A 24,836-nucleotide genomic window follows, 5' to 3' on the forward strand; every position below is an offset into this window, starting at 1 on the left:
AACAACTCTTAATGTAAAAGGCTTAAATTCCCCAATCAAAAGACACAGACTGGCTGACTGGATTAAAAAGGAGGACCCAACTATATGCTGCCTTCAAGAGACCCACCTCACCCATAAAGACTCACATAGACTAAGAGTGAAAGGATGGAAAAAGATTTACCATGCAAACAGAAAAGAAAAACGAGCTGGAGTAGCTATTCTTATATCTGACAAAATAGACTTTAAATTAAAAACCACAAAAAGAGACAATGAGGGACACTACGTAATGATAAAAGGACTGATCCATCAAGAACACATAACAATCATAAATATGTATGCACCCAATGTTGGAGCAGTCAGATTTATAAAACAAACTCTATTAGACCTAAAGAAGGAAATAGACACTAATACCATAATAGCAGGGGACCTGAACACCCCACTGTCAATATTAGACAGATCATCTAGGCAAAGAATCAGCAGAGAAACATAAGATCTAAACAATACTCTAGACCAATTGGAATTGGCAGATATCTACAGAACATTCCATCCAACAACCTCAGAATATTCATTCTTCTCATCAGCACATGGATCATTCTCCAGGATAGATCACATATTAGGTCACAAATCAAGTCTCAATAAATTCAAAAAAATTGGAATTATCCCATGTATCTTCTCAGACCACAATGGATTAAAACTAGAAATTAATAACAAACGAAACTCTGGAAACTATACAAACACATGGAAATTAAACAGCATTCTACTTAATGACATATGGGTCCAAGAAGAAATCAAGCAGGAAATCAAAAAATTTCTTGAAACTAATGAAAATAATGATACATCATACCAAAACCTGTGGGATACTGCAAAAGCAGTACTAAGGGGGAAATTTATTGCATTAAATGCTCACCTCAGAAGAATGGAAAGATGGCAAGTGAACAACCTAACACTTCACCTTAAAGAACTAGAAAAACAAGAACAATCCAAACCTAAAGTTAGCAGAGAGAAAAAAATCATTAAGATCAGAGCAGCACTTAATGAAATTGAAACCCAAAAAACAATACAAAAGATCAATGAATCAAAAAGTTGGTTTTTTGAAAAGATAAATAAAATTGACAAACCATTAGCATGGCTAACAAAAAAAAAAGAAGAGAGAAGATTCAAATAACAAAAATTAGAAATGAAAAAGGTGATATTACAACTGATCCATCTGAAATACAAGGAATCATTCGGGACTACTATAAACAACTATACACCAACAAATTTGAAAATCTGGAGGAAATGGATAAATTTCTGGACACACACAAGCTCCCAAAACTGAGCCGTGAAGACGTAGAAAATCTGAACAGACCAATAAGTATAAAGGAGATTGAAGCAGTTATCAGAAGGTTCCCAACAAAGAAAAGCCCATGACCAGATGGATTCACAGCAGAATTTTACCAAACATTCAAAGAGGAATTGACATCTATTCTTTACAAACTATTCCAAAAGATTGAAACAGACGCAAATCTCCCAAACTCATTCTATGAAGTAAACATCATCCTGATACCAAAACCAGGTAAAGATATAACCAAAAAAGAAATCTACAGGCCAATATCCTTGATGAATATAGATGCAAAAATCCTCACTAAAATACTAGCAAACAGAATACAGCAACACATACGTAAAATTATTCACCACGATCAAGTGGGATTCATCCCAGGGATGCAAGGTTGGTTCAACATATGCAAATCAATAAATGTGATATGCCATATTACTAAAATCAAACACAAGGACCATATGATCATCTCTATAGATGCTGAAAAAGCATTTGATAAAATTCAACACTCATTCATGACAAAGACCCTCTATAAGTTAGGTATAGATGGAAAGTATCTCAACATAATTAAAGCCATATATGATAAACTCACTGCCAATATCATCCTGAATGGGGAAAAGCTGAAAGCTTTTCCTTTAAGAACAGGAACTAGACAAGGATGCCCACTCTCACCACTCCTATTCAACACAGTGTTGGAAGTACTAGCCAGAGCAATCAGAGAAGAGAAGGAAATAAAGGGCATCCAGATTGGAAAAGATGAAGTCAAACTGTCCCTGTTTGCAGATGACATGATCCTATATATCGAACAGCCTAAAGCCTCTACAAAAAAACTCTTGGAGTAGATAAATGATTTCAGCATAGTAGCAGGATACAAAATCAACACACAAAAATCAGTAGCATTTCTTTTCTCCAATAGTGAACATGCAGAAAGAGAAATCAAGAAAGCCTGCCCATTTACAATAGCCACCAAAAAAATAAAATACTTAGGAATTGAGTTAACCAAGGATGTGAAAAATCTCTATAATGAGAAATACAAACCACTGCTGAGAGAAATTAGAGAGGATACAAGAAGATGGAAAGATATCCCATGCTCTTGGATTGGAAGAATCAACATAGTGAAAATGTCCATACTACCCAAAGTGATATACAAATTCAATGCAATCCCCATCAAAATTCCAATGACATTTTTCTTAGAAATGGAAAGAACTATCCAGATATTTATATGGAATAACAAAAGACCACGCATAGCCAAAGCAATGCTGAGCAAAAAAAATAAAGCTGGAGGCATAACACTACCTGACTTTAAACTATACTACAAAGCTATAATAACCAAAACAGTATGGTACTGGCATAAAAACAGACACACTGATCAATGGAATAGAATAGAGAATCCAGAAATCAACCCACACACCTACAGCCATCTTATCTTTGACAAAGGCACCAAGCCTATACACTGGGGAAGAGGCTGCCTCATTAGCAAATGGTGCTGGGAGAACTGGATATCAATATGCAGGAGAATGAAACTAGACCCATACCTTTCACCATACACTAAAGTCAACTCGAAATGGATTAAAGAATTACATATACACCCTGAAACAATAAAACTTCTTAAAGAAAACATAGCAGAAACACTTCAGGAAAGAGGACTGGACACAGACTTCATGAATATGACCCCAAAACCACAGGCAACCAAAGGAAAAATAAACAAATGGGATTATATCAAACTAAAAAGCTTCTGCACAGCAAAAGAAACAATTAACAGAGTTAAAAGACAGCCAATAGAGTGGGAGAAAATATTTGCAAAATATACATCTGACAAGGGATTAATATCCAGAATATACAAGGAACTCAAACAACTTTATAAGAAAAAAACAAGCAACCCAATTAAAAAATGGGCAAAAGAGCTAAGCAGGCATTTCTCTAAGGAAGATATACAAATGGCCAACAGACATATGAAAAAATGCTCAACATCACTCAGCATCCGGGAAATGCAAATCAAAACCACATTGAGATACCATCTCACCCCAGTTAGGATGGCTAAAATCCAAAAGACTCTGAACGATAAATGCTGGCGAGGTTGCGGAGAAAACGGAACTCTCATACATTGTTGGTGGGACTGCAAAATGGTGCAGCCTCTATGGAAAATGGTATGGAGGTTCCTCAAACAATTGCAGATAGATCTACCATATGACCCAGCTATCCCACTGCTGGGAATATACCCAGAGGAATGGAAATCATCAAGTCGAAGGTATACCTGTTCCCCAATGTTCATCGCAGCACTCTTTACAATAGCCAAGAATTGGAACCAGCCCAAATGTCCATCATCGGATGAGTGGATACGGAAAATGTGGTACATCTACACAATGGAATACTACTCAGCTATAAAAACGAATGAAATACTGCCATTTGCAACAACATGGATGGACCTTGAAAGAATTACATTAAGTGAAACAAGTCAGGCACAGAAAGAGAAATACCACATGTTCTCACTAATTGGTGGGAGCTAAAAATCAATAAATTATTCACACCCACACACACACACACAAAAAAAAGCCGGAGGGGGAAGAAGACATAACAACTACAGCTCTTGAAGTTGATACGACAAGCAAACAGAAAGGACATTGTTGGGTGGGAGGGAGGGGAGGGAGAAGAGGGAGGAGGGAGGGAGGTTTTGGTAATGGGCCACAATAATCAACCACATTGTATATCGACAAAATAAAATTAAAAAAAAAAAAAAAAATAAATAAATAAAGATTACCTGTAAGGGGATCTTACCCCTTGACTTGGTGTTGTCAGCACCACGCTCTCCCAAGTGAGCTAACTGGCCATTCCTATATAGGGATTCAAACCTGTGGCCTTGATGTTATCAGCACCATACTCTCCCAAGTGAGCCACGGGCCAGCCCCTCAGGACTTCTGAGCATGTCATGCCAAAATGCATAACCTTAGTCCAATCCTGAGAAAATATCACATAAACCCCAAATGAGGGACATTTGACAACATAATTGATCAGTACTCCTCAGAAGCATCAAGGTCATAAAAGAGAAACTGAGGCACCATTATAGATCGTGACAATGAGGGAGACATGGCAACAAACAAGTGCTGGGTCCTGGAACACAAGGGGGACATTAGTGGAAACTGGTAACATTTGAATGAGGTCTTTAGCTCACAGTATCATGACTAGTGTAAGATGCATACATCACGGAAAGCTGGACGAGGAATAATGAGAATCTTGACACTATTTTGCAACTTTTTTCTAAGTCTAAAATTATTTGAAATAGTTTTCTCAAAAAGGCTGACACATCCGGGTTCAAGTGCCCCCTCCACCATGAGTCACGTCATCCTCAGGAACGGTGTATCCTCATTCATAAAACAAAATTGATATTTTTATTTAAAAACGAGAATAAAAATACATATTGGTATATGCAGAAAAAAAGCTGAAGTGATGGGTACTAGGCTGTTAGCTGTGGTCTTCGCTGGGTCTACAGCAGACTGACTTCCATCTGCACATTTAAGTGTCTAATTTAAAAATAATAAATTTTTGGCTGGCTGGTTAGCTTGTTTGGTTAGAGCACGGTGTTGTTAACACCAGAATCAAGGATTCAGATCCCCGAACTGGCTAGTTCACCAAAAAAAATGAATAAAAATAACTTTTACAAGTTTTGCAATAAAAAAAAAAAAAAGTTGGTAAAAGTGATGTGAATCCAAGAGCTCAAATCCCTGCACCAGCAGCCAAAAAAAAAAAGATGTGAGTCCCATACACACTGTTGTGTCACCACATCTGACCTGCAGCCCCTCCTGTTGGCTCCGCCTTCTAATACCTCAGAATCTGTGCTTCTCCCCACCTCCACGCCACTGGATGTTCCCTCACCACTGAGCTTGTTCTCCACACAGCAACGAGTGATCCTGTTGTCATGTGGATCCCACTGAGTCACTCTTGTCACTCTCCCAGTTGATGCCCACCCATGCCCATGCAGACCCCACTACTCAGACTGTAACTCTCTGGTCTCCTTCCCAACCCCAGGGATTCTTCCTGCACATGGCCTCACTCCCCCAGGTGGTTCCCTGTGGACCCCTCCCGGGTATGGCTGGGCTTGAGCCTCTGCAGAGCCTTCTCCTCAGGGCGACCTCCCTGGCCACCCTGGCTCCTGCTGCCAAGCACTGGTAGTGCTTCTCCTTGGCACTGATGAACTCATGAGCTAAATGTCTTCTGTCTCCTCCACAGGACTGTGGGCCTTGAGAGAGCAGGCTTTGCACATGGAGCCCAGGTGAGTGACTACAGGCAGCCCTGGTATGAGCCCTGGTACGAGGTCAATTCCAGAAGCAATATGACCCAAGACAAGACATCCTAGCACACATTGGATGCACTGGGGCAGGGGGTCAAGGCAGCTCTGCCAGGCCTCTCTCTCCCTAGGTGGCGCTGTTCTTGAGGTTCCGCCAGCAGGAATGGTGTGTTTGTGGACAAAGGAAGGCCTGCTGCTCTTTTAACTTAATAAAGGAAATTGAGAAATGATTTTCCAGGGTCCTAGACCAGGGTGTTTCCACCTTGGCACTACGACATTTGGGGCTGGATTGTCCCGTAATGGGAGGGAGGCTGTCCTGTGCAATGTAGGGTGTTGAGCAGATTCCCTGGCCTTCACCCACTAAATAAAGTAGAAGCCTCCCTCCTCAGTTTTGACAACTCAAAATATCCCAGGATGTTGCCCAAATGTCCCTGGTGCAGGGGCAAAATCACCCCGGCTAAGAACCCCTTTCCTAGAAGCTAAGTAAGGGTCTGTGAAGAAGGGAACTGGAGCCTGAAGACATGACAACGTTCAGCTGCAGCCACGAGGAGCATCATTAAAACTGCGGCATCAGTAAGGAGCCCAGTTCACTACACTGGCCCATGCTCACAACAGGGATTAATTCTGCAAGTCCAAAGTTTTAAGTCCTGAGAAGCTGTAACCAGGGAGGTGGAGTGACAGAGCCTCAGGAGAAGCCGACCTACAGATCTCCTCACAAGTGACTTGAAAAGGCCCCTTCATCATAGGTTGTCCTTTGTCCAAATGTCAGAGGAGTTTGGGAAGCCTCACCTTTGGGGGCTTGAAAGGGTAATCCGTAGGAAAGTGGATGGACAGGAAGAAAACGCCTCCTTGGTAAGGACTGTCATTCTGGAAGGACAAGACAGAGAAAGAGATCAGTGCACGTGCTCAGTGCAAAGTACAAGAAGCAACACGGGTGGTGTGCTCAGTTGCTGCTACCTACCGGGCCCATGATGGTGGCCTGCCAGTGGAACACTACAAGACAAAAGAGAGATGGGCACATAAGAGACCCCTCAATAAACAAGTCTACCCTATTGAAAAGATACTGCTAAGTTTATAGGGTACTGTCCGTAAAAGACTGCCCTCACTTCTGACACCAACTGCAAGTTTGGGGTTCCCCAAACCATCCTCCAGTTTGGTCATTTGCTAGGACCCCCACTGCTCACTGAAAGCTGCCATGCTCATGGTTACAGTTTATTACAGGGAAACAACACAGATTAACACCAGGAGGGGCCCAAGTGCAGAGCCCCCATTATCTTCTCCTTGTGGAGTCAGGACATGTCACTCTCCTGGCATCAATGTGTGACAACCAGGGAAGCTCACATGACCCCAGTGTTCAGAGTTCTTATTGGGACTCTACCAAGAGTGTATGATTGAGTGAGTGCCCATAGGGCTGAGCTAGTCTCTAGTCTCCAGCCCTAACGGCCAAGACCTAAAGCTCCCACCTTAAACCACATGGTTGGTCTATTTGGCATTGCCAGTCCTCATTCTAAATCACATTGTTGGTGTGGGTCAAAGCCTCCAGGCAGAAAGACTTTCCTATCATGTGTGGCATCTTAGAGAACACCTCCCAGAGGTTGAGGACCAAGGACACATCTTTTGGGGGCAAGATTAGATTCTTTACTACACAGGTGCCAGTAACTACAGTTCAGCTCTCTCTGTTCAGAATTAAGCCTTAGCTAGGCTTCAGCTACTTCCCATGTTGCTTTTTATAAACCCCTTCTGTTCATGGTTCTTCCCTGGATTTGTTCTGAAGCCCTCTCCAGAGAGTCTCCCAGGAGCCTGTGGACCCCACCCTGGGGCTTCACTGGTGTTGCTTTCCCCTTTGTCTCTCTTGCACAGCCCCTGGGCAGTGCCCTGTGCTCTGCGGGCTTGGTGACAAGGCCAAAATGAGCCCCTCTTGTTCTTCCCTTCTAGATCCCCACCCTTTGTGGCCAGGCTGGGCTCCTTGTCAGTGGCTTAGAGCCTTTTCCTGCTGCACATCACACCTTGCAGCCTCTCCAGTGTCTCAGGTTACTTTTACAGAGCAGCTCCTGTGCACTCAGCAACACTGGCCTGGAGTGGACTGAACACTCACCTTCAAGGCTCCCAAGTCATGGGAAGGGTCCCCAGGGCAAGAGAATCAGAGCCTCTGTGGAAAATGCCTACTCACCCACAGGAGTGGGGTCCTGAGACCATCTGCTGGGCCTGTTATTCTCAAGAGAATTCTGTCTTACATGGATTCATGATGGGTGTGGAATTAGCCCAAGGTTTCAGACCTGGTCCTGTCCTGAGTCTCCTGAACCAGGAAAGCACCAAGGCAAGGGTGGGGGCACAAGTGCAGGTACCAAAGCAGGAGCTTCCCACCCCTAGAGGTGCCCAAAGGCAGTCAAGGCAGCCCATCAACCCTTTTCAATATTTCAAAGAAATGCTGATGAAGAGAACACCTTTATCTGCAATAAGGCTGCCTGAGCTAATGAAAATATCATTTCTTTTGCTTTTGATGTTTTTATTCCAGCTCATGCTAATCATTAGCTGGCAGGGAGATATACTTCTGTATAATAAGAATGTAGAATGGAATTTCTTATTAAATAAAAATGTTTTTGATAATTAACATATTTCAGAATAGGAACCTGTAGGGAGTAGGTAGGTAATAAACGTGGTCCCTTCTTGGTGAACAGGTTAGGATTCCCTGGTCTCATTCACTTTAACCTTTGAGGGCTGCTGGGGTACTAAGCAGAGCTTGAGGACACAGAGGAGAAAGCCTTAAAAGGAAGGACAGGAAAGGGGACAGAGAAGGGATGCTGGATAGGGGCTATTTGCCCACGGGGCAAGTGTGAAATTGTCCTAAAGGGCTAGTGAGCTTCACACTATGTGAACCTCACCCACTGAGGTACTGACTGTGGTGGGTGGCCTTAATGCTGGCCTCTCCCATAGTGACAGCTGACTCCTGGCATAGGGTTGCATGCAGGAACAGTGAGCATGAGCTAAGCCAAGTGCTAAGGAGCTGCCTCTAGACAGCTAAGGCTGAGTCAGGACCAGCTCAATCCTACAGAGACCTTACCTTTTTTTTTTTTTTTTTTTAAAAGATGGCTGGTAAGGGGATCTTAACCCTTGACTTGGTGTTGTCAGCACTGCACTCTCCCAAGTGAGCTAACCGGCCTTCCCTATATAAGGATCCGAACCTGTGGCCTTGGTGTTATCAGCACCACACTCTCCCAAATGAGCCACGGGCTGGCCCCCAGAGACCCTACTTTAACTTGACATTATCTTAAGTGACAGGTAGAGGGAAAATATGCTGTGGAGTCCTGGCATGCTTATGAGGACAAGAGCAAATCAGTGGTTAACGGGGAGCAGGGGGCTGAGTAGGTTCAGGAGACAATGGCTAGAGTCGCCCTTGTTCATTGTACTCTGCACACACAACTGGGAATCATTTCTGTTCTGCTCCAGAAATGTGATTTAAACCCCCACATAAAGCTCTGGAGGCTTCCACTTGCAGTGGCTCTGTCTGCTCACCCTGGCTCCTCTCAGCCCCAGCTCCTCCCAGGACATATGGACACACATGTGACACCACTCCTCTTTTCTTCTGCCAGCTTTGTGAAATTTTTCTTTTTTTGTTGTAGTAAAAAATATATAACATAATACACCATTTAAACAACTTTTAAGTGTGTAATTCATGGCATTATGTCCATTCACAATGTTGTACAACTGTCACCACTATCCATTTCAAAAACTATTCATCACCAAAACAGAAATTCTGTCCCCGTGAAACAAACCTTCCCCATCCCTACCTCCCCTTGGCTCTGATAACCCCTTATCTACTGTCTATCTCTATGAATTTGCCTAGGCTAGATATTTCATGTAACTGGAATCATACAGTATTTGTCCTTTTCTTTCTGGCTTATTCCACTAAGCATGTCTTCCAGGTTCTTCCATGCTGTAGTCAGAACCACATTTTGTTCACCCATGCATCCACTGATGAGCACGTGGGTTGCTACCACCTTCTGATAATTGTGAATAACAGTGCTGTGAACATTGGAGTACAGGTTCTGTTTGAGTCCCTGCTTTCGATTCTTTCATATATGTACCCATGACACCACCCTTCTTTAACACATGCTGTCTTCCTTCCCCACCTATGTGTCCCACAGCTGCAGCAACTGTACACTCACAGTGAAGAATGGGTGTCTCAGAGCCCATGACGCCTAGAGAGAGGAGGCGAGGTGGGTGAGCAGAGTGCAGCCCTGGAAACCCAGCACTGGGCAGCTCAGTCCCTGGCCAGTTGGCTGTGAGGGCAGCCAAGGGCTGGCCAGGGCTGCTGCTCCCTCTAGCCCTTCTCCTAAGTAGTTACCCAGAGCTGCTTCTTCAGCCTCCCCCTGGGGAAAGGCAGACATGGGAGAAAGGAACAGGTACTGCCTTTCCCTTGGCAGAGGCAAGTAGTGGCCATCCTGCCCCTCATCAGCCTCCTGCCCCACTCCAAGGTCCAGCAGCAGCACCAGCTCTTCCATGACCAGCTTTGTGACAGTATTTACACCGAAGCCCAAGTGTAACTCCATCAGAGGCACTTTCCAGACACGATGTGACTTGGGACATGCTGGTGTTCTCACAGGCCCATGGAGGGAGGTGGTGACTTCTGGCAGTGCAGGTTCCATTGTGACTGTAACCTGACCAGCCACGCTGCCACAGCCTCCAGTGAAAAAGCAATTCACGAGCAAATGAAGGAAAAGCAACTAACTGGTTTTCTTAAAAACTGGTTGGCTGATAATTTGGGAGTCTTAATCGCAAGGCTTCTGCAATCTAAAGCCCTGAAAAGTACTTACGATCATCACCCACAGGTCCTGCAGAACACTGGGCAGGAGGATCCCTCTGCAAGTCGGTTAGTTCCTAAAACATGAGACAGTGGGTTAGAACTGGTGTGTGCCTGGGGATGCTGCCTCTACACACCAACTCCTTGGCCAAAATGAATTCTCCCAGTGGGATGGCTCCTAGGACTCAGGAGGGGTGGTACACAAGGCAGGTCATGGGGTCTACTCCCAGCTGTGAAGACACCAGAGAAGTAGGTATTATCATTCCCATTTTATAAATTAGGAAATTGAAATGTAAAGAGGTGAAGTTACCTAACCAAGATTACAGAGCTGGAAGAGGAAAGGGCAAGTAGTCAGTCACATGTAGATCTGCCTTACCCCCAAACCTCGCCTCCTACCTGCTCAGGTGGAGGACGTTCCCTCCTAGGTACTACTCAGGATATGGAAGAAAAAGAGCCCCAGGAAAGTGTTCTGGGAGAAGGGCAGGAGCCAGGTTTTAGCTGTGGGCTAATAAATTAATGCATGGAAGCACTTAGCACACAGGAAGTACTCAGTTAAAAACAGGACCCTGATATTTCAATCTCTCTAACTCTATCCAGCCCCTCCACCCCCTACCCATCCCAAATGCCCGACCCATCACTGGGTGTCTGGCAAGTCCTAGGGCTCTGAATGTGGAGACTAAGGGCATGCGAGACAAAGTCTGACAATGCTGCCCAATGTGCCATGGGACCAGGAATTAATTACACCATAACTAGATTCCCTTTATGGGACACTAACTCTAGCCACAGCCCTAAAAGAGATCCTGGCCCAGCATGAGCCTCAAGGCCCAAGACTTTGGCAGTGACTCTCAAACTTTAGTTTGCATGTATGAGAATTCTTCCTAATATTCCCTACCTTCCCCAGGTTCCAGATCTGGGTAAATTTCTTGGGGTTTCCACAGAGGTTCTAAAAGGAAGGAAGGAGGCACAATGGTGGTGCATCACGTGGCAGGGAAACTCAAAGTTCACACCTGGCTGGTGATGTTCTTCCTCACCTGAACCAGCCTACCACCACCTCCTCCACCCAGACCCTCCTGCTCCCAACACGTGTCTCTGGGATGCTGATCATTCTAGTAACCTTCTCCCTCTCTTGCCATCTTGTACTTACCCCACTTCCCCCAGATTTAATCTGCCGCAATGGGAGTGGACACACCACAGAAGCCAGCAAATGCTACAAATCAGGGCCACATTTTCTCTCCTGGAATTGATTTTTAAACATCTACCAGTACACCACTGGCCAGTTCTCAATTAGTGTCTGATATATCTGAACCCATTTCCTCACAAGTAAAATGACTGTATTGTACTTGGTGAGCACTCAGTAAGAGCATTACTAGTTGTCACAGTAGAAGTGAACTTGGGAAACAACTAAGGTAGTGTGAGGGGACCAGGGCACACTCTAGAGAAATACAATAGAGCTTAGAAACCCTTGCAGAAGAGTTCCCTTTTGCTTACCTCTCTGCTCTGTGCCTCTCAGCACTTCCACTATCACTCTGCAGGGGAATTGTTTCTATCCATTATGACGCTGCATGAATGAATGAGCTCTCTGATAGGACTGTTAAGGCAAATCCTGGAGAGACCACAGAACAGTCAGGGGCAGGAAAAGCCAGCAGTACAGGCCAATTCCCCTCTAGCTAATGAGGTTCCACACCTCCACACTTCTGCATGGGCTGTACCCAGAATCTGCATCATTCCTTTGGGGGCGTGATGAAAACTTACTGGGACTTAACAATCCTGAAAGACCAGAAGCGGATAGACACCAACCAGCACCAAGAAGTTTTGAATGCTAAGTGGAATTTCAAGGAAGAACGGTGTGACTCCAAAGAATCTTGTCTATCCATTTAGCACATTCCTGTGCTCATCTAATAAGGCTAGAAGACTCACGTCTGAGTACCAGCTCCATCACTGGGAAAATCACTTTTACCTCTTTGGGACTCAGTATCTGTTAGGTTATAATTATAATTGTCTGCCAACTTGCCAGCATTATTATATGGCTACAAATTTTTTAACGTATAAAATGCATGCAAGAGCACCCAGTAAAGATCAAGGACAACAGCATATAGAGGATGCTACCATTAGTATTATAAGAAGGGGAAAAAGAATGGGTAGAAAAAATATATGTACATATATATATTTCTGGAAGAATACTTAAGAAACTAATAAAACTGGTTGCCCCTGGGGAGGGGAACTGGATAGCTGGGAACAGGAGTGAGTGGGAGACTTCTCCCTGTATACCCTTTTGTATCTTTTGAATTTTTAACCATGGGAATTTATTACCTAATCAATAAATATTTTATTAATTGTAAAAGACTATACAATTTAAGGCTGTGTAATAATTATCGTTACAAACAACAATAATAGGAGCTGGCTGGTTAGCTCGGTTAGAGTGCAGCCTTCTAACACCAAGGTCACAGGTTCGGATCCCTGTACAGGCAAGAAGCCAAAAAAAAAGGAAAAAATACAATAATGATAGAAGTGAAGAGTCCCACAAAAGAGAAAGAAAGTTAAAGTATTAAGTATTGCTAGAGAAAAAGAGTTAAGCAAACCACGGTAAACACTCAATTCTTTTACTCTGTTTCCTCAAATCCAAGATATGGGGGATTGTAAGACGCAATTTTATTTTATGTACTACTAAAAAAGAGAACATGCTGGCAATTAAAACTAACACCAAATGGTTTCTTTATAACTAAGCTTTTATCCAAAAAAAATTTTTTTTGTAGCGAAGTGATTATAACCTACATTATTTAAGCAGGTAAAAAAATTATGTTGACTTCAATGGTAAATGAGCCATGACATGAAAAGATAATGAATATAAAAGGAAAGCAATTAATAAACAAACACAAAAAATGTTTTTCCTGCACCAGAAATGCAAACTGAAAGAGGAAGATAATATTACCCATCTATCAAATAAACAAAATCATGTAATTATACAGCAAAATTCTGGAAAGTTTATAGTAAAAATATTATACTTGAACATTCCTTATGGCACCTTAAGTTGAGGACACTCTTGAAAAACAAGTGTCACGGAAAAAAATATTTGACTTGTAATGTCATTTCTGAGATTTTCTTCTAAGGAAACAAATAAGCTAAATAAGGCTTAATATTTATAAGCATAAAACTTATCATTAGAATATTTCCTATTACAGCAAAAAAAGAAACATATTAGAAAGTACTAATAGGAAAACGGTTAAGAAAACTGCAACAATGTTCACTTAAGTAAATATCTAACAGATAAAAGTGATAATGAAATAGAGCTCCATACACCCTCATAACGTATGCTATCTGCTTCTGTAGAATTGCTTGCTTAACCTAAGTAACTCCATTTCACCCCCTCTCTGACCTGCAGACTACTCCCCCGCCAGCATGAGAAACTGTTGACCTTCTCATAGAAACAAAAAACAATTGCATAGAAACAGGAGTCATACACAGTGAATTATTACATGGGAACAGGAACCATACACAATGAAAACTTGTATGCTTGATTGCTCGAATGGCTCATACTCAGCCTCTGTGACCTAGCTCCCTAGCTTGCTTTGTGCACCTGAACAAACCCGTATGCCAACGGGATGTAGTTTTTGCCTTAAAAACCCCATAAGACCAAAGCCCAATGCCGCTCTTCCTTGGCTGCTCCCTGGGAGACGGACGCTGGCCAGCTGTTGTGAATAAACTGCCCTTTTCTGCATGAGTGGCATGTAAGTGCATTTCTTGTGGGAGGGTGCCTCACAACAATAACTGAACATTTTTTTTTTAAAGATATTTTTATTGAAAGACATCTTCCAGGCTTCCTTAGACCTAATCAAGTATCACTCAAGCATACAAAAAGAAAAAAAAAAAAGAAAGAAAGAAAAAACATGTGAAACTAAATAAGTTGATTTGTTCAGGTATTCCTAGAACTTCTTCTCATTCACAGTCCAACACCAGTCATTGAAGTCCACATAATATCATCTTCTGTGCTTTCCAAGGTTCTGGTGATGCAGCAGTTCTTAGAGTTCTCCACTACGGTCTCTGGAGTTTTCTTCCAAGCCATTGATACTCTGCAAAGGCCCATGATACAAAATTTCTTTGCACATATCCCAGCAAGAAAAAGTGACCCAGCCTCACTAATTTGAGGGCCGGTGGTGCCATTGTAGGCTTGACATACTTTTAAAGTTAGTATTTCCACAATTCTATTGTTTTTTCCAGGACTTGATACACAATTTACAGGGCCCATGCAACATGAAAACGTGGGGTCTCTTGTTCAATAATCATTAAGAATTTCATGATGTAACAGCAGAGCATAAAACCAAGGGTTGGGCCCTTCTAAACACGGGGCTCTGTGAGACTCAACATGCCACACACCCCTGATGCCAGCCCTGGTTTCTTCCTATCCTTGATTCTTTGAAGGAAGGTTCTCCCTGGCCCTATGACTTCAGTCACCTTGGATGTACAGTTGCCATCTCATCCTCAAGGACCAAACTTTTTTCTCCAAGTCTTCATAAATCTCATCAGCCCACATGTTCAAACATGTAGGTTCAAACCTACACTCCCAGCTCCCTGCCTTCAAAACTTTTGATTCCTCATCCTAGGGAACCACAGCACCATTCCCCCAGTGACCCATCTGTGTACCTCCCTGTCTCACTTTCACCACTTCCTCTCCTCAAGTACTGTTAGCTCCACCTCTGTCATCCTCCAAGCACTGCTCCTGCCAGGTATCCATTCCATGGTCATTAACTCCGGCAAAGCCTTTGCTGGACTTTCACAATAGCCTCAGCTCTCCCTCTGCCTCACTAAAGGCTATACTTCAGCCAGAAGGATCTTTTTATAACACAGATCTCAGCATGCCATTCACCTATTTCAGTGCCCTAGGAAGACAGAAGACCCCTTTTAGAGAATGATTCATCAAAATTATCTCACTTTTAGAAAGCTATTTATAAAAAATGAGTCATACTCTTAGAGATCCTGTAATTCCACCTCTGGCAATCAAACCTAATAATCTGAATTAAGAAAAAGGCTCATTGCACAATGATGTTCATCAGAGCATTATTTACTTAACGAAGCACTTGTTATAATAACAACGTCAGTGAACTCATATTGAGTGCTTGGTATATGTCCAGCATGTGCTAAACATATATAATCTCACTTAATTCTCAAAACAACTCTACAAACATGTAGGACAGGGAGGCTAGGTGCCTTGCCCGAGGTCAAGTGTAAGTGACTTCACATTCTCTAATCCAGGTCCGTCTGACACCCAAGTCCATGCTTTCACGAACTACAGATAATGAATGATTAAAGTTACTGGTCATGCACTTGTGGACGTTAATGTTAAAAAATAACGGTTATAAATACTATTTTACAATATGGAAAATGCTTATGTTTAATGCTGTGTGAAAAAGTGGATAAGACATACAGTATAATCACCATTTTTTAAAGTACAGGGAAAAATACTGGAAGTAGGTATGCTAAAACGTTCACAAATGATAATGTGCTAGAATTGGAAATACTTTTTCTTCCTACTGTTGTGGATTTTCCAAATTCTACTTAATGCATGAAACCTCTATAAGGCCTCGCTGTTACCTACAGAATAAAATTCCAGCACTGCCCCTGAGACCCATCCCAGTCCCACCACTGTTTCCCCAGCCGAGCCTCCTGGTCTCCCCGCTGCCGGGAAGGCTCTTTTCCCCCTTCTCCACCTAATCTTTAACTGCCGAGTTCCTACTCATCCTTCAAGTCCAGCTCCAGCTCTGTCCAGCCCTTCTGGATACTCCAAGAGCGAGCCTTCCTTCCTCAAGGGACCGGCGCCGCCCGCCTGACGCAAGCCCCACGTGACCCCGGCCCCGCCCCGCGCTCGCGCTGATCCCTTTTAAGGAGGAACGCCTCCATCCATCCCTCCTTGGCTGGTGTCGCTGTGTCCTGCGGCCTCTCAGCGCTCTCCACTTCGGCTGAGGCGCCCTGCCCGCGTCCCGACGCCCAAAGAGTCGGAGGGTGGGAGGGCTCCTTACTTTCTGGATGCGTTTCAGCGCCATCCTGCCTCCGCTGCTGCGGCCCTGGGCGGCCCGGCCGGGCTGCCTGAGGCGGCCGCTGCCGCTGGGCCACAGCCGCGCTGCACGCCGGTAGTTTCCTCCTGCGCGTGCGCGCTGCGGTGCACTGTGGGGCCGTCGTCGCGCTTGCGGCGTTCCAGGCGCGGCGGAGGGGCAGCCATCCTTCCTCCTGTCGGCTACGCGGCTTGCTGCCCCTAGTTCTGCGGCTTTACCTCTGGTCAGCGAGGGCCCAGGGAAGCCGGCGGAGAGGACGGGCTGGTTCATGTCACTGTGAGGTGCTACAAGCTATGCCCCCTGTCCTCACCTCCTGGGCTGATTCTCAGGCTGTCACATGACACCTGAGAGTAGTGGTTCTCAACTCTGTGAGTATACATACCTTTTTAACGTTATTTCCATGGAGATGTATGTACAGAAACACACACATAACCATATGCAATGGGACTGGAGATGTGCATGTTCAGTAGCCCTTTGGGTGAATTTGATGCACTGTTAAGGTGGAGAATCACGGCCTTAATCTGTGCATATCCCAAACTTAATTCTCTGTTTTTTTCCCCTTTTCCTAAGACCCATCAGGCATCTAGGTCAGTTTTTCAAACTATGGGTTATGAGCTAATTAGTGTGTCACGGAATCAGTTTAATGCGTTGCTTCCAACAGTTAAAAAGAATGAAATGGGATAAAATATAAAATACGAGTGCATCTCACATAGTAAGGATAAGAATTGCGAAAGTTCTGTTGACGTGTTTGGATGTAGATAATATTTATTCTTCAGACTAAGACACTTTTTTTTTCCCCACCAGTAAGGGGATCGCAACCCTCGGCATGGTGTGGTCTGCACCACGCTCAGCTACTAGTGAGCTAACCGGCCATCCTTATATAGGATCCGAACCTGCGGCCTTGGCGCTACCAGCGCCGCACTCTCCCGAGTGAGCCACGGTCCGGCCCAGACTAAGAAGACACTTTTGAGCATGAAAGGGGGTGCTGATATAATCACTCTAGGACCAAAGGTGTAATCTGGGATTATCTCTGGCCAACCTGGACATATGGTCACCTAAATGTGTGTATTCAGGATGTAAAATGAATTACAAATATTTTGATGGTCTCCTCGCCATATCCTTGGTGTCCGTTTTCCATTCACCCAATCTGTCCTCCACACAACTTCATGAACTATCTCCCTAAAATGTAAATATTATCATGCTGCATTCTTTCCCCAAACTCTTAAAGGAAGCCCCACTGCCTGGAGGATTATGTTCTGTCATCCAGGGTCCTTCAAAATCTCGTGTCCTCCAGCCTTACCTCCTCCTTGCTGACCTCTAGCCCATCTGACTATCAAGGTTTTCCATCAGTGCCTCATCCACATTCCTTTACTCTTGGCTGTCCTTGGTCTGGAAAGCTACCTCGTTTTTTTCCCTCTAAAGCAGAGCCATCACTCACCTTCCAAAGCCAGCTGATGCATTACCCCCTGAATGGCCTAGATGGAGCACCTCCTGTTGGTGTCACATCTTTACAACACAGGGTCATCCATCTTCACATTGTTAACGTAGCTTTCCTTCCCCATACCACAGGTGATCCTAAATTTTTATAATTTTTTTTTTAAATGACCGGTAAGGGGATCTTAACCCTTGACTTGGTGTTGTCAGCACCACGCTCTCCCAAGTGAGCTTACTGGCCATCCCTATATAGGGATCCGAACCCGTGGCCTTGGTGTTATCAGCACCACAGTCTCCCAAGTGAGCCACGGGCCGGCCCTGATAATGATGTTTTTAAATTTTATTTCTGGATGGTGGGTTTGCTAATGATGTTAATTTCCAAATTTCCACAGAGAATTTGCATCATTTGTATAATCCAGAAAAGAAAGAAACAGAATTATGTAGAACAGAAAATGAAGAGTTCTATTTCTAATTTCTGTTGGTAGTTTAGTGCATAGTTTTCTAAACTTTTTGCTATGCTTATATGTGATGTTTAATTTATTAACTTTGAAATAATTTCAGATGTATAGAAATGTCACTAAAATAATATACAAATTATTTAAAAATTGATAAATTTGATGTCATAAAAATTTAAAACTTTTGTGTTTCACACAACACCATCAGGAAATCAAAAAGACAACCCACAGAATGGGAGAAAATATTTGCAAATCGTATAACTGATAATGGGTCTGGGATCCAGAATATATGAAAAACTCTTACTACTCAATAAAAAAGTCAAATAACCTAATTAAAAACTGGGCAAAAGACTTTTTGAGGAAATGGACATTTCATCAATGAAAATATACAACTGTCCAATAAGCACATTAAAAGAAAATAATTAGTCATTGTGGAAATGCAAATCAAAGCCACAGTAAGATATCACCTCATGCCCTCTATGATGGCTGTAATCCAAAGGACAGAAAACAACTTTCCCTGTAAGGTGGGGATGGGGAGACAGGACAGTAGAAAAATAACTGATTATTTAACATCAGTTTACTTCAAGTGACTTCTTTTATGTAAGGATTAAAGCAGAGAGTACTTCATCATCATGCCTATTGAAGATTTAAATTGGCCTGTTTGGGAAATTGGCTTTTTCTCTGATTTTCTGAAAGGTTAGACAATAACTTAAGTTTGGTGATATGGAACTTTAGTAGGGGTGACTCCATTTTAATTTCTTAGTTTGGTCTTTTGGAGCCTAATGCAGGAACTTAGTTCAAAACAATGGCCTTCTGTAAGTTTTATTTAACAAGTCCAGCAGCCCACAAGGAACTGAATCCTGCCAACAGCTGAATCCTACCAACAGCCATGTGAGTAAGCTTGGAAGTGGGTTCTTCATTAGTCAAGCCTTGAGATGATCCTGGCTGATAGATTGACTGCAACCTCATGAGAAACAACAGAAATTTATTTTCTCACAGTTCTGAAGGCTAGAATTCCAAGATCAAGGTGATGGCAGGTTTAGTTTGTTCTGAGGTCTCTCTTCTTGGCTTGCAGGTGACTGCCTTCTCATTGTGTTTTCACATGGTCTTTTCTGTGTGTGTGGGCATGATCTTGGTGTTTCTGTGTCCATATTTCCTCTTTTTATAAGGACACCTGTCAGATTGGATTAGGGCTTACCCTAATGTTCTCATTTTAACTTGATTGCTATTTTAAAAGCCATATCTCCAAATACAGTTGTATTCTGAGGTATTGGGGATTAGGGCTTCAATATATGAGTTTTGGTGGGAACCCAATTCAGCCTATAATAGAACCAAATTAATCTGTGCCTGGATTCCTAATCCATAAAATCTGACGTAATAAGTTTTTATGTTAAGCCACCAAGTTTTGGGGCATTTTGTATGCAGGTCCTTCAAGTTGGATCCTGTGTCCTTTAAACATGCCACCATTGTTTTTTGAGCACACCTTACTTTCTGGCTCCACAAGATATACCACACTAATCTTGAGTTATCTGTGTTCCAGACCTGGAATCAACCATTTCTCCAAGGAGCCCTGGTTCCTGTTATTGGAGAATGGTGTTTAGAAATCAACAGCTGGTCTCTAGGTGTGCTCATTGCTACTGGGGTGTTATTGTTTCTAGGCCTTTACAGTGTACAGAGTTAAAAAGTACATTTATGTATACTAATCTATACCTACTGAAACGTCTATATTTATTTCTATATCTATCTGTATGTATATTAAAATCTATGAGTTCTTATACTTCTGATCTCAATCCAACATCACAGGTCTAATTTTACCTTTTCCCCTTTCCTTATTAATAATATAACTATGCTCTGTTCTAACAGTGAGAAATCTAGCTGTCGTTATTCACTCTGTGTGTGTGTGTGTGTATTTTTTTTTTTGGCTGCTTGTTGGTATGGGGATCTGAACCCTTGACCTTGGTGTTATCAACACTGTGCTCTAACCAATGGAGCTAACTGGTGAGCCCCACAATATATTTTTTATTTGCTCAATCCTAGTATATGCATTAAGTAGTTTTGGAATTACTAACTGATATACATCTGTGAAAAACATTTATTAATTGGATTATAATATTATTTACAGTGTTTTGTCTTTAGTCTTGTAGTACTAGACAGAATACTGTTTCTAAAAGTTATCTGGGTTAGTTCTTTACTTCCGCAGCAGGCAGAGAGGTAGGAGAACAAAGAGAGCCTAAGGCAACAGGGGAGAAGAATAGGGAAGGCCTTTCTAGACAGACACAAAACTCAGAAGGCACCATGGCTAATACATTTTCAGAAGGAAAGAACAGAACTGTGATTACTGGAGGTGGGAAAGGGTGAGCTGGAGAGGGGTTAGCGAGAAATTGGTTAACAAGACATGTATTAGGCCATTTTGGTGTTTCTATTACAGAATACCTGAGACTGGATAATTTATAAAGAAAAGAGGTTTATTTGGCTTATGATTCTGGGTCAGCAGCATCTGGCATGGGCCTCAGGCTCCTTCTACTCATGGTGGAAAATGGCAGGGCAGCCAGCAGGTGCAAGGATATCACATGGTGAGAAGAAGCAAGAGAGGAAGGGGATGTGCCAGTGTCCTTTAAACAGCCAGCCCTTGTGGGAACTAATAGAGACGTCACTCACTACCCTGCATTCCCTGGAGGGCATTAGTCTATTCATGAGGGATCCACACCCATGACCCAAACATCTCCAAACACTGCCACATTGGGGATCACACTTCATGAGCTTTGGGGGTGGGGACGACATATACAAACTATATCATGACATAAAAATGTTTACATTTTGTAATTATAAACATGCAAATTATCCTGATTTGATCAGCATACATTATACACAGGTATTGATATTCAACTCTGTACCTCACAAATATGTATAATCGTGTTTCAATGTAAATAAATAAGGGAGAAAATATTTGTAAATTATATATCTGATAACTAATTAATATCTAGAATGTATATACAGGACTCCTAAAACTCAACAACAAAAACACAAACAACCCAATTTTTAAATGGGCAAAGAACTTGAATAGACATTTTTCTAAAAAAGATATACATATGGCCAATAAGCACATGAAAATGTGCTCAATATCACTAATCATTAGGGAAATGAAGCCAGAACTGCAGATCCCACCTCACACGCATTAGGGTGTCTGCTATAAAAGCACAACAAAGCAATAACAAATGTTGACAAGTTTGTGGAGAAATTGGAACCCTTTTGCACCATGGTGGGAATGTGAAATAGTACAGCTGCTGTGGAAAATAGTATGGTGGTTCCTCAAAAAACTTAAAATAGAATTATCATATGACCCAGTAATTCCACTTCTGGGTATTTACCCAAAAGAATTGAAAGCAGAGTCACATAGAGGTATTTGCACATCCACGGTCATAGCGCATTTTTCAGAGCAGCTAAAATGTAGAAGCACCCCAAGTGTCCATTGACAGATGAATGGGTAAACGAAATGTGTGAATACATATAATAGAATATTTTTTAGCCTTAAAAGAAGAGAAATTCTGACACATGCTGCAACATGGATGAACCTTGAGTACATTACACTAAGTGAATTAGGCCAGTTGCAAAAAAGACAAATACTGTATGATTCCACTTATATGAGGTGCTTATAGTAGTCAAAAGCATAGAGAGAGGAACTAAAACAGTGGGCTGGGGGTAGGGAAAGTGGGAGTTATTGTTTAATGAGTATAGAGTTTCAGTTTTGCAAGATGAAAAGAGTTCTAGAGATGAATTGTGATGACTGAACAATATGAATGTAGTTAATACCACTGAACTGTACATTTAAAAAATGGTTAAGTTGGTAAATTTTGTTATGTGTATTTTACAACAATATAAAAAATTGAAAAAAAAAGAGTCCATGAACTACTTTTATTCTGATGACATTCGCTAATAATAGCCAATTTAAAGTTTAATTTTTAGGGCCGGCCTATGGCTCACTTGGGAGAGTGCGGTGCTGATAACACCAATGCCATGGATTCAGATCCCTATATAGGGATGGCCGGTTAGTTCACTTGGGAGACTGTGGTGCTGACAACACCAAGTCAAGGGTTAAGATCTCCTTACCTGTCATCTTTTAAAAAAATAAAATAAACACATAAAGTTTAATTTCCATAGCCTTGTGAGTAATGGGCTCAAAAATCAAAATCCAACACTTGTACAAAATCTAGGACCTGCAGTAAGAGTCTAAATACATTTGGATCCCAAAGGTTTATGGCTAAGCAGGAACCTGAAGTAAGTGTTCTAATTTTCTGCTCAGATTTGTGTTGCTCAGTGGTCTGGGGAACTTAAAGCCTTGAATTTGATTAAGATAATCCTAGACTGGTGATATTCCCAGGCATTTGGCGGAAACAAATGCATATTTTCTCTGGAGAAAGGTGTCTTCATCCAAGGCCTCAAATTATTTTTCCAAATAATTTTTCAAATATGATAACCAGCCCTATGGTGAGAACCACGAAAAACAAAAGACAACAGAATGACTTATGAAGACTTTAAGCACTGGAATTATCAGAAACAAATAGTCAGGAGTAGAGAGCTGGAAGGAAGTAGAAGTATTGTTTAAGGGCTTGTCCTTTTTGAAGAAAAATTATTTTCAAAATGATAAGATTCATTGCTCTCCACTGTTTCTTCTCCTCCTCCCTAAAAATACACAGAGCTTCTAAAAGTTGACCAGGATAATACCCAATGGAAAAAAGCAGGTGAAGGATATGAATTACAGTTTACTGAAGAGTAAATCTAATAGCTAAAAAGTTCGGAAAGATTCTCAGCCTCATTGGTAATCATGGAAAAATGAAAACAACAATGGGATATTCTTATTCATTTAGCAGATTAGCAAACTGAACAAGAGCCACAATGCTTCAGAGCAGGGCCTTCAAATGCTTCTGAGGGAAGTAGAGATTGCTGCAATCCTTGGAAATGGGAATCTGGCAAGAGATTTTAAGATGAAAAATACACATATTTGAAATTCACTTTGGGGAATATATCTTATGAAGATTCAGAGTGTGAGTGCATAAGGAATAATACCTGAATGTCAATCAATAGGAGAATGAATGTTTGAGTAACTTATAGTACCTCTCTTTGCTATGGATTATTTACTATGCAGCTATTAGATAAATTATATGTAATACAATTTTTAAAAATAGCTTTATTTATATACCATAAAATTCACCTGTTTTAAATGTGCAATTCAGTGATTTTTAGTAAATTTACAGAGTTGTGCAATCCTCATTACAATCCAATTTTAGAACACTTCCATCACCCCCAAAAGATCCCTCTTGCCCATTTGCAGTTAATCCACAGGCATCTGCGTTCTTTCTCTTTCAATTTGCCTTTTCTAGATATTTCATATAAATTGAATCATACAACATGCGGTCGGTTATCTATGTCCAGCTTCTTTTACTTAGTGTCTTAGTCCATTTTGTGCTGCTATAACAGAATACCTAAGACTGGGTAATTTATAAAGAACAGAAATTTATTTCCCAAAGTTCTGGAGGCTTGGAAGTTTAAGGTCAAGGTGTCAGCATCTGGTGTCTGGTGAGGGCCGCCTTACTGTATTCACACATGCCAGAAGGCAGAAGGGCAAAAAGGGATGAACTCTGTGTCCTCACATGGCAGAAGAGAAGACGATGTCTGTATGGAACATGTATAGACTTTTTTTCTTGTCATTGTTTCCTAAACAATACAGTATAACTACTTACATAGCATTTACATTTTATCAGGTATTATAAGTAATTTAGAGATGATTTAAAGTATATGGGAGGATGTGCATACATTATATGCAGTACTACGCCATTTAAAATTAATTTTTAAAAACATCTTACCATATTTTTATTTTGTATTTCCTTTTTTTTAAGTAATAGACTTTATAGCAGTTTTAGGTTTACAGAAAAATTGAGCAGAAAGTACAGACAGTTCACATACTCCCCCCCCACACACATGTAAACACAGTTTATCCTATTAGTAACATCTTACATTAGTGTGGTACATTTGTTACAATTATGAACCATTATTAATACATCATTACTAACAAAAATTACATTAGGGTTCACTCTTGTACAGTTCCGTGAGGTTTGCTAAATGCATAATGTCATGTATCATCATTACAGTATCTTATGGAATAATGTCATTGTCCTAAAGATCCTGTGTGTTTGACCTATACATCCCTTTCTCCCTTCCTCCTTCCTTGAAGCCTTGGTAACCATTGATCTTTTTTTTTTTTTTCCATTACTTCATTTATTATTTTTTTGTATTGGGATTCCTGCTGTTTTAAAGATGGCTTTTTCTTGCTTGAGTGTTACGTGAATCTTTTTATAAACTTTTTAAAGTCCCCCTTGTATATGTATATATATGTGTGCATGTTTATAAATGTGTATGTATATACATATGTACACACATATACACACAGATTATATATGTATCTGAAAAGCCTTCGAATACTGATATCCTACTGATGTAAAAATTCAACTCCTAGAAACTTGGCTTAAGA

The 24,836-nt window shown here is 41.7% G+C and overlaps 2 protein-coding genes across 4 annotated transcripts in view; one reads left to right on the forward strand and one right to left on the reverse strand.

The window, feature by feature from the left end:
• Positions 1 to 16,505, reverse strand: part of UBE2D4 (ubiquitin conjugating enzyme E2 D4 (putative)) — a 28,876-nt gene extending 12,371 nt beyond the window's left edge. The window contains exons 1-4 of one of the 3 annotated variants that reach the window (XM_063087978.1): positions 16,389 to 16,505; positions 10,391 to 10,454; positions 6,538 to 6,569; positions 6,366 to 6,443 (exon numbers count right to left, since the gene is read on the reverse strand). In XM_063087978.1, coding sequence (XP_062944048.1) covers positions 6,366 to 6,443; positions 6,538 to 6,569; positions 10,391 to 10,454; positions 16,389 to 16,412 — 198 coding nt within the window. In that variant the 5' untranslated portion in view covers positions 16,413 to 16,505. Of the gene's footprint in view, positions 1 to 6,365; positions 6,444 to 6,537; positions 6,570 to 10,390; positions 10,455 to 11,865; positions 11,943 to 16,388 lie in introns of those variants that run through there. The other 2 variants (XM_063087976.1, XM_063087977.1) reach the window with 2 other exon arrangements.
• Positions 16,506 to 16,593: 88 nt separating this feature from the next.
• Positions 16,594 to 24,836, forward strand: part of URGCP (upregulator of cell proliferation) — a 30,389-nt gene continuing 22,146 nt past the window's right edge. Inside the window, exon 1 of the mRNA XM_063087972.1 lies at positions 16,594 to 16,789. The gene's annotated coding sequence lies outside the window, so the exon portion shown is untranslated. The remainder of the gene's footprint in view (positions 16,790 to 24,836) is intronic.

The sequence above is a fragment of the Cynocephalus volans genome, chromosome 2 (assembly GCF_027409185.1).
Source record: "Cynocephalus volans isolate mCynVol1 chromosome 2, mCynVol1.pri, whole genome shotgun sequence".
Taxonomy (NCBI): domain Eukaryota; kingdom Metazoa; phylum Chordata; class Mammalia; order Dermoptera; family Cynocephalidae; genus Cynocephalus; species Cynocephalus volans.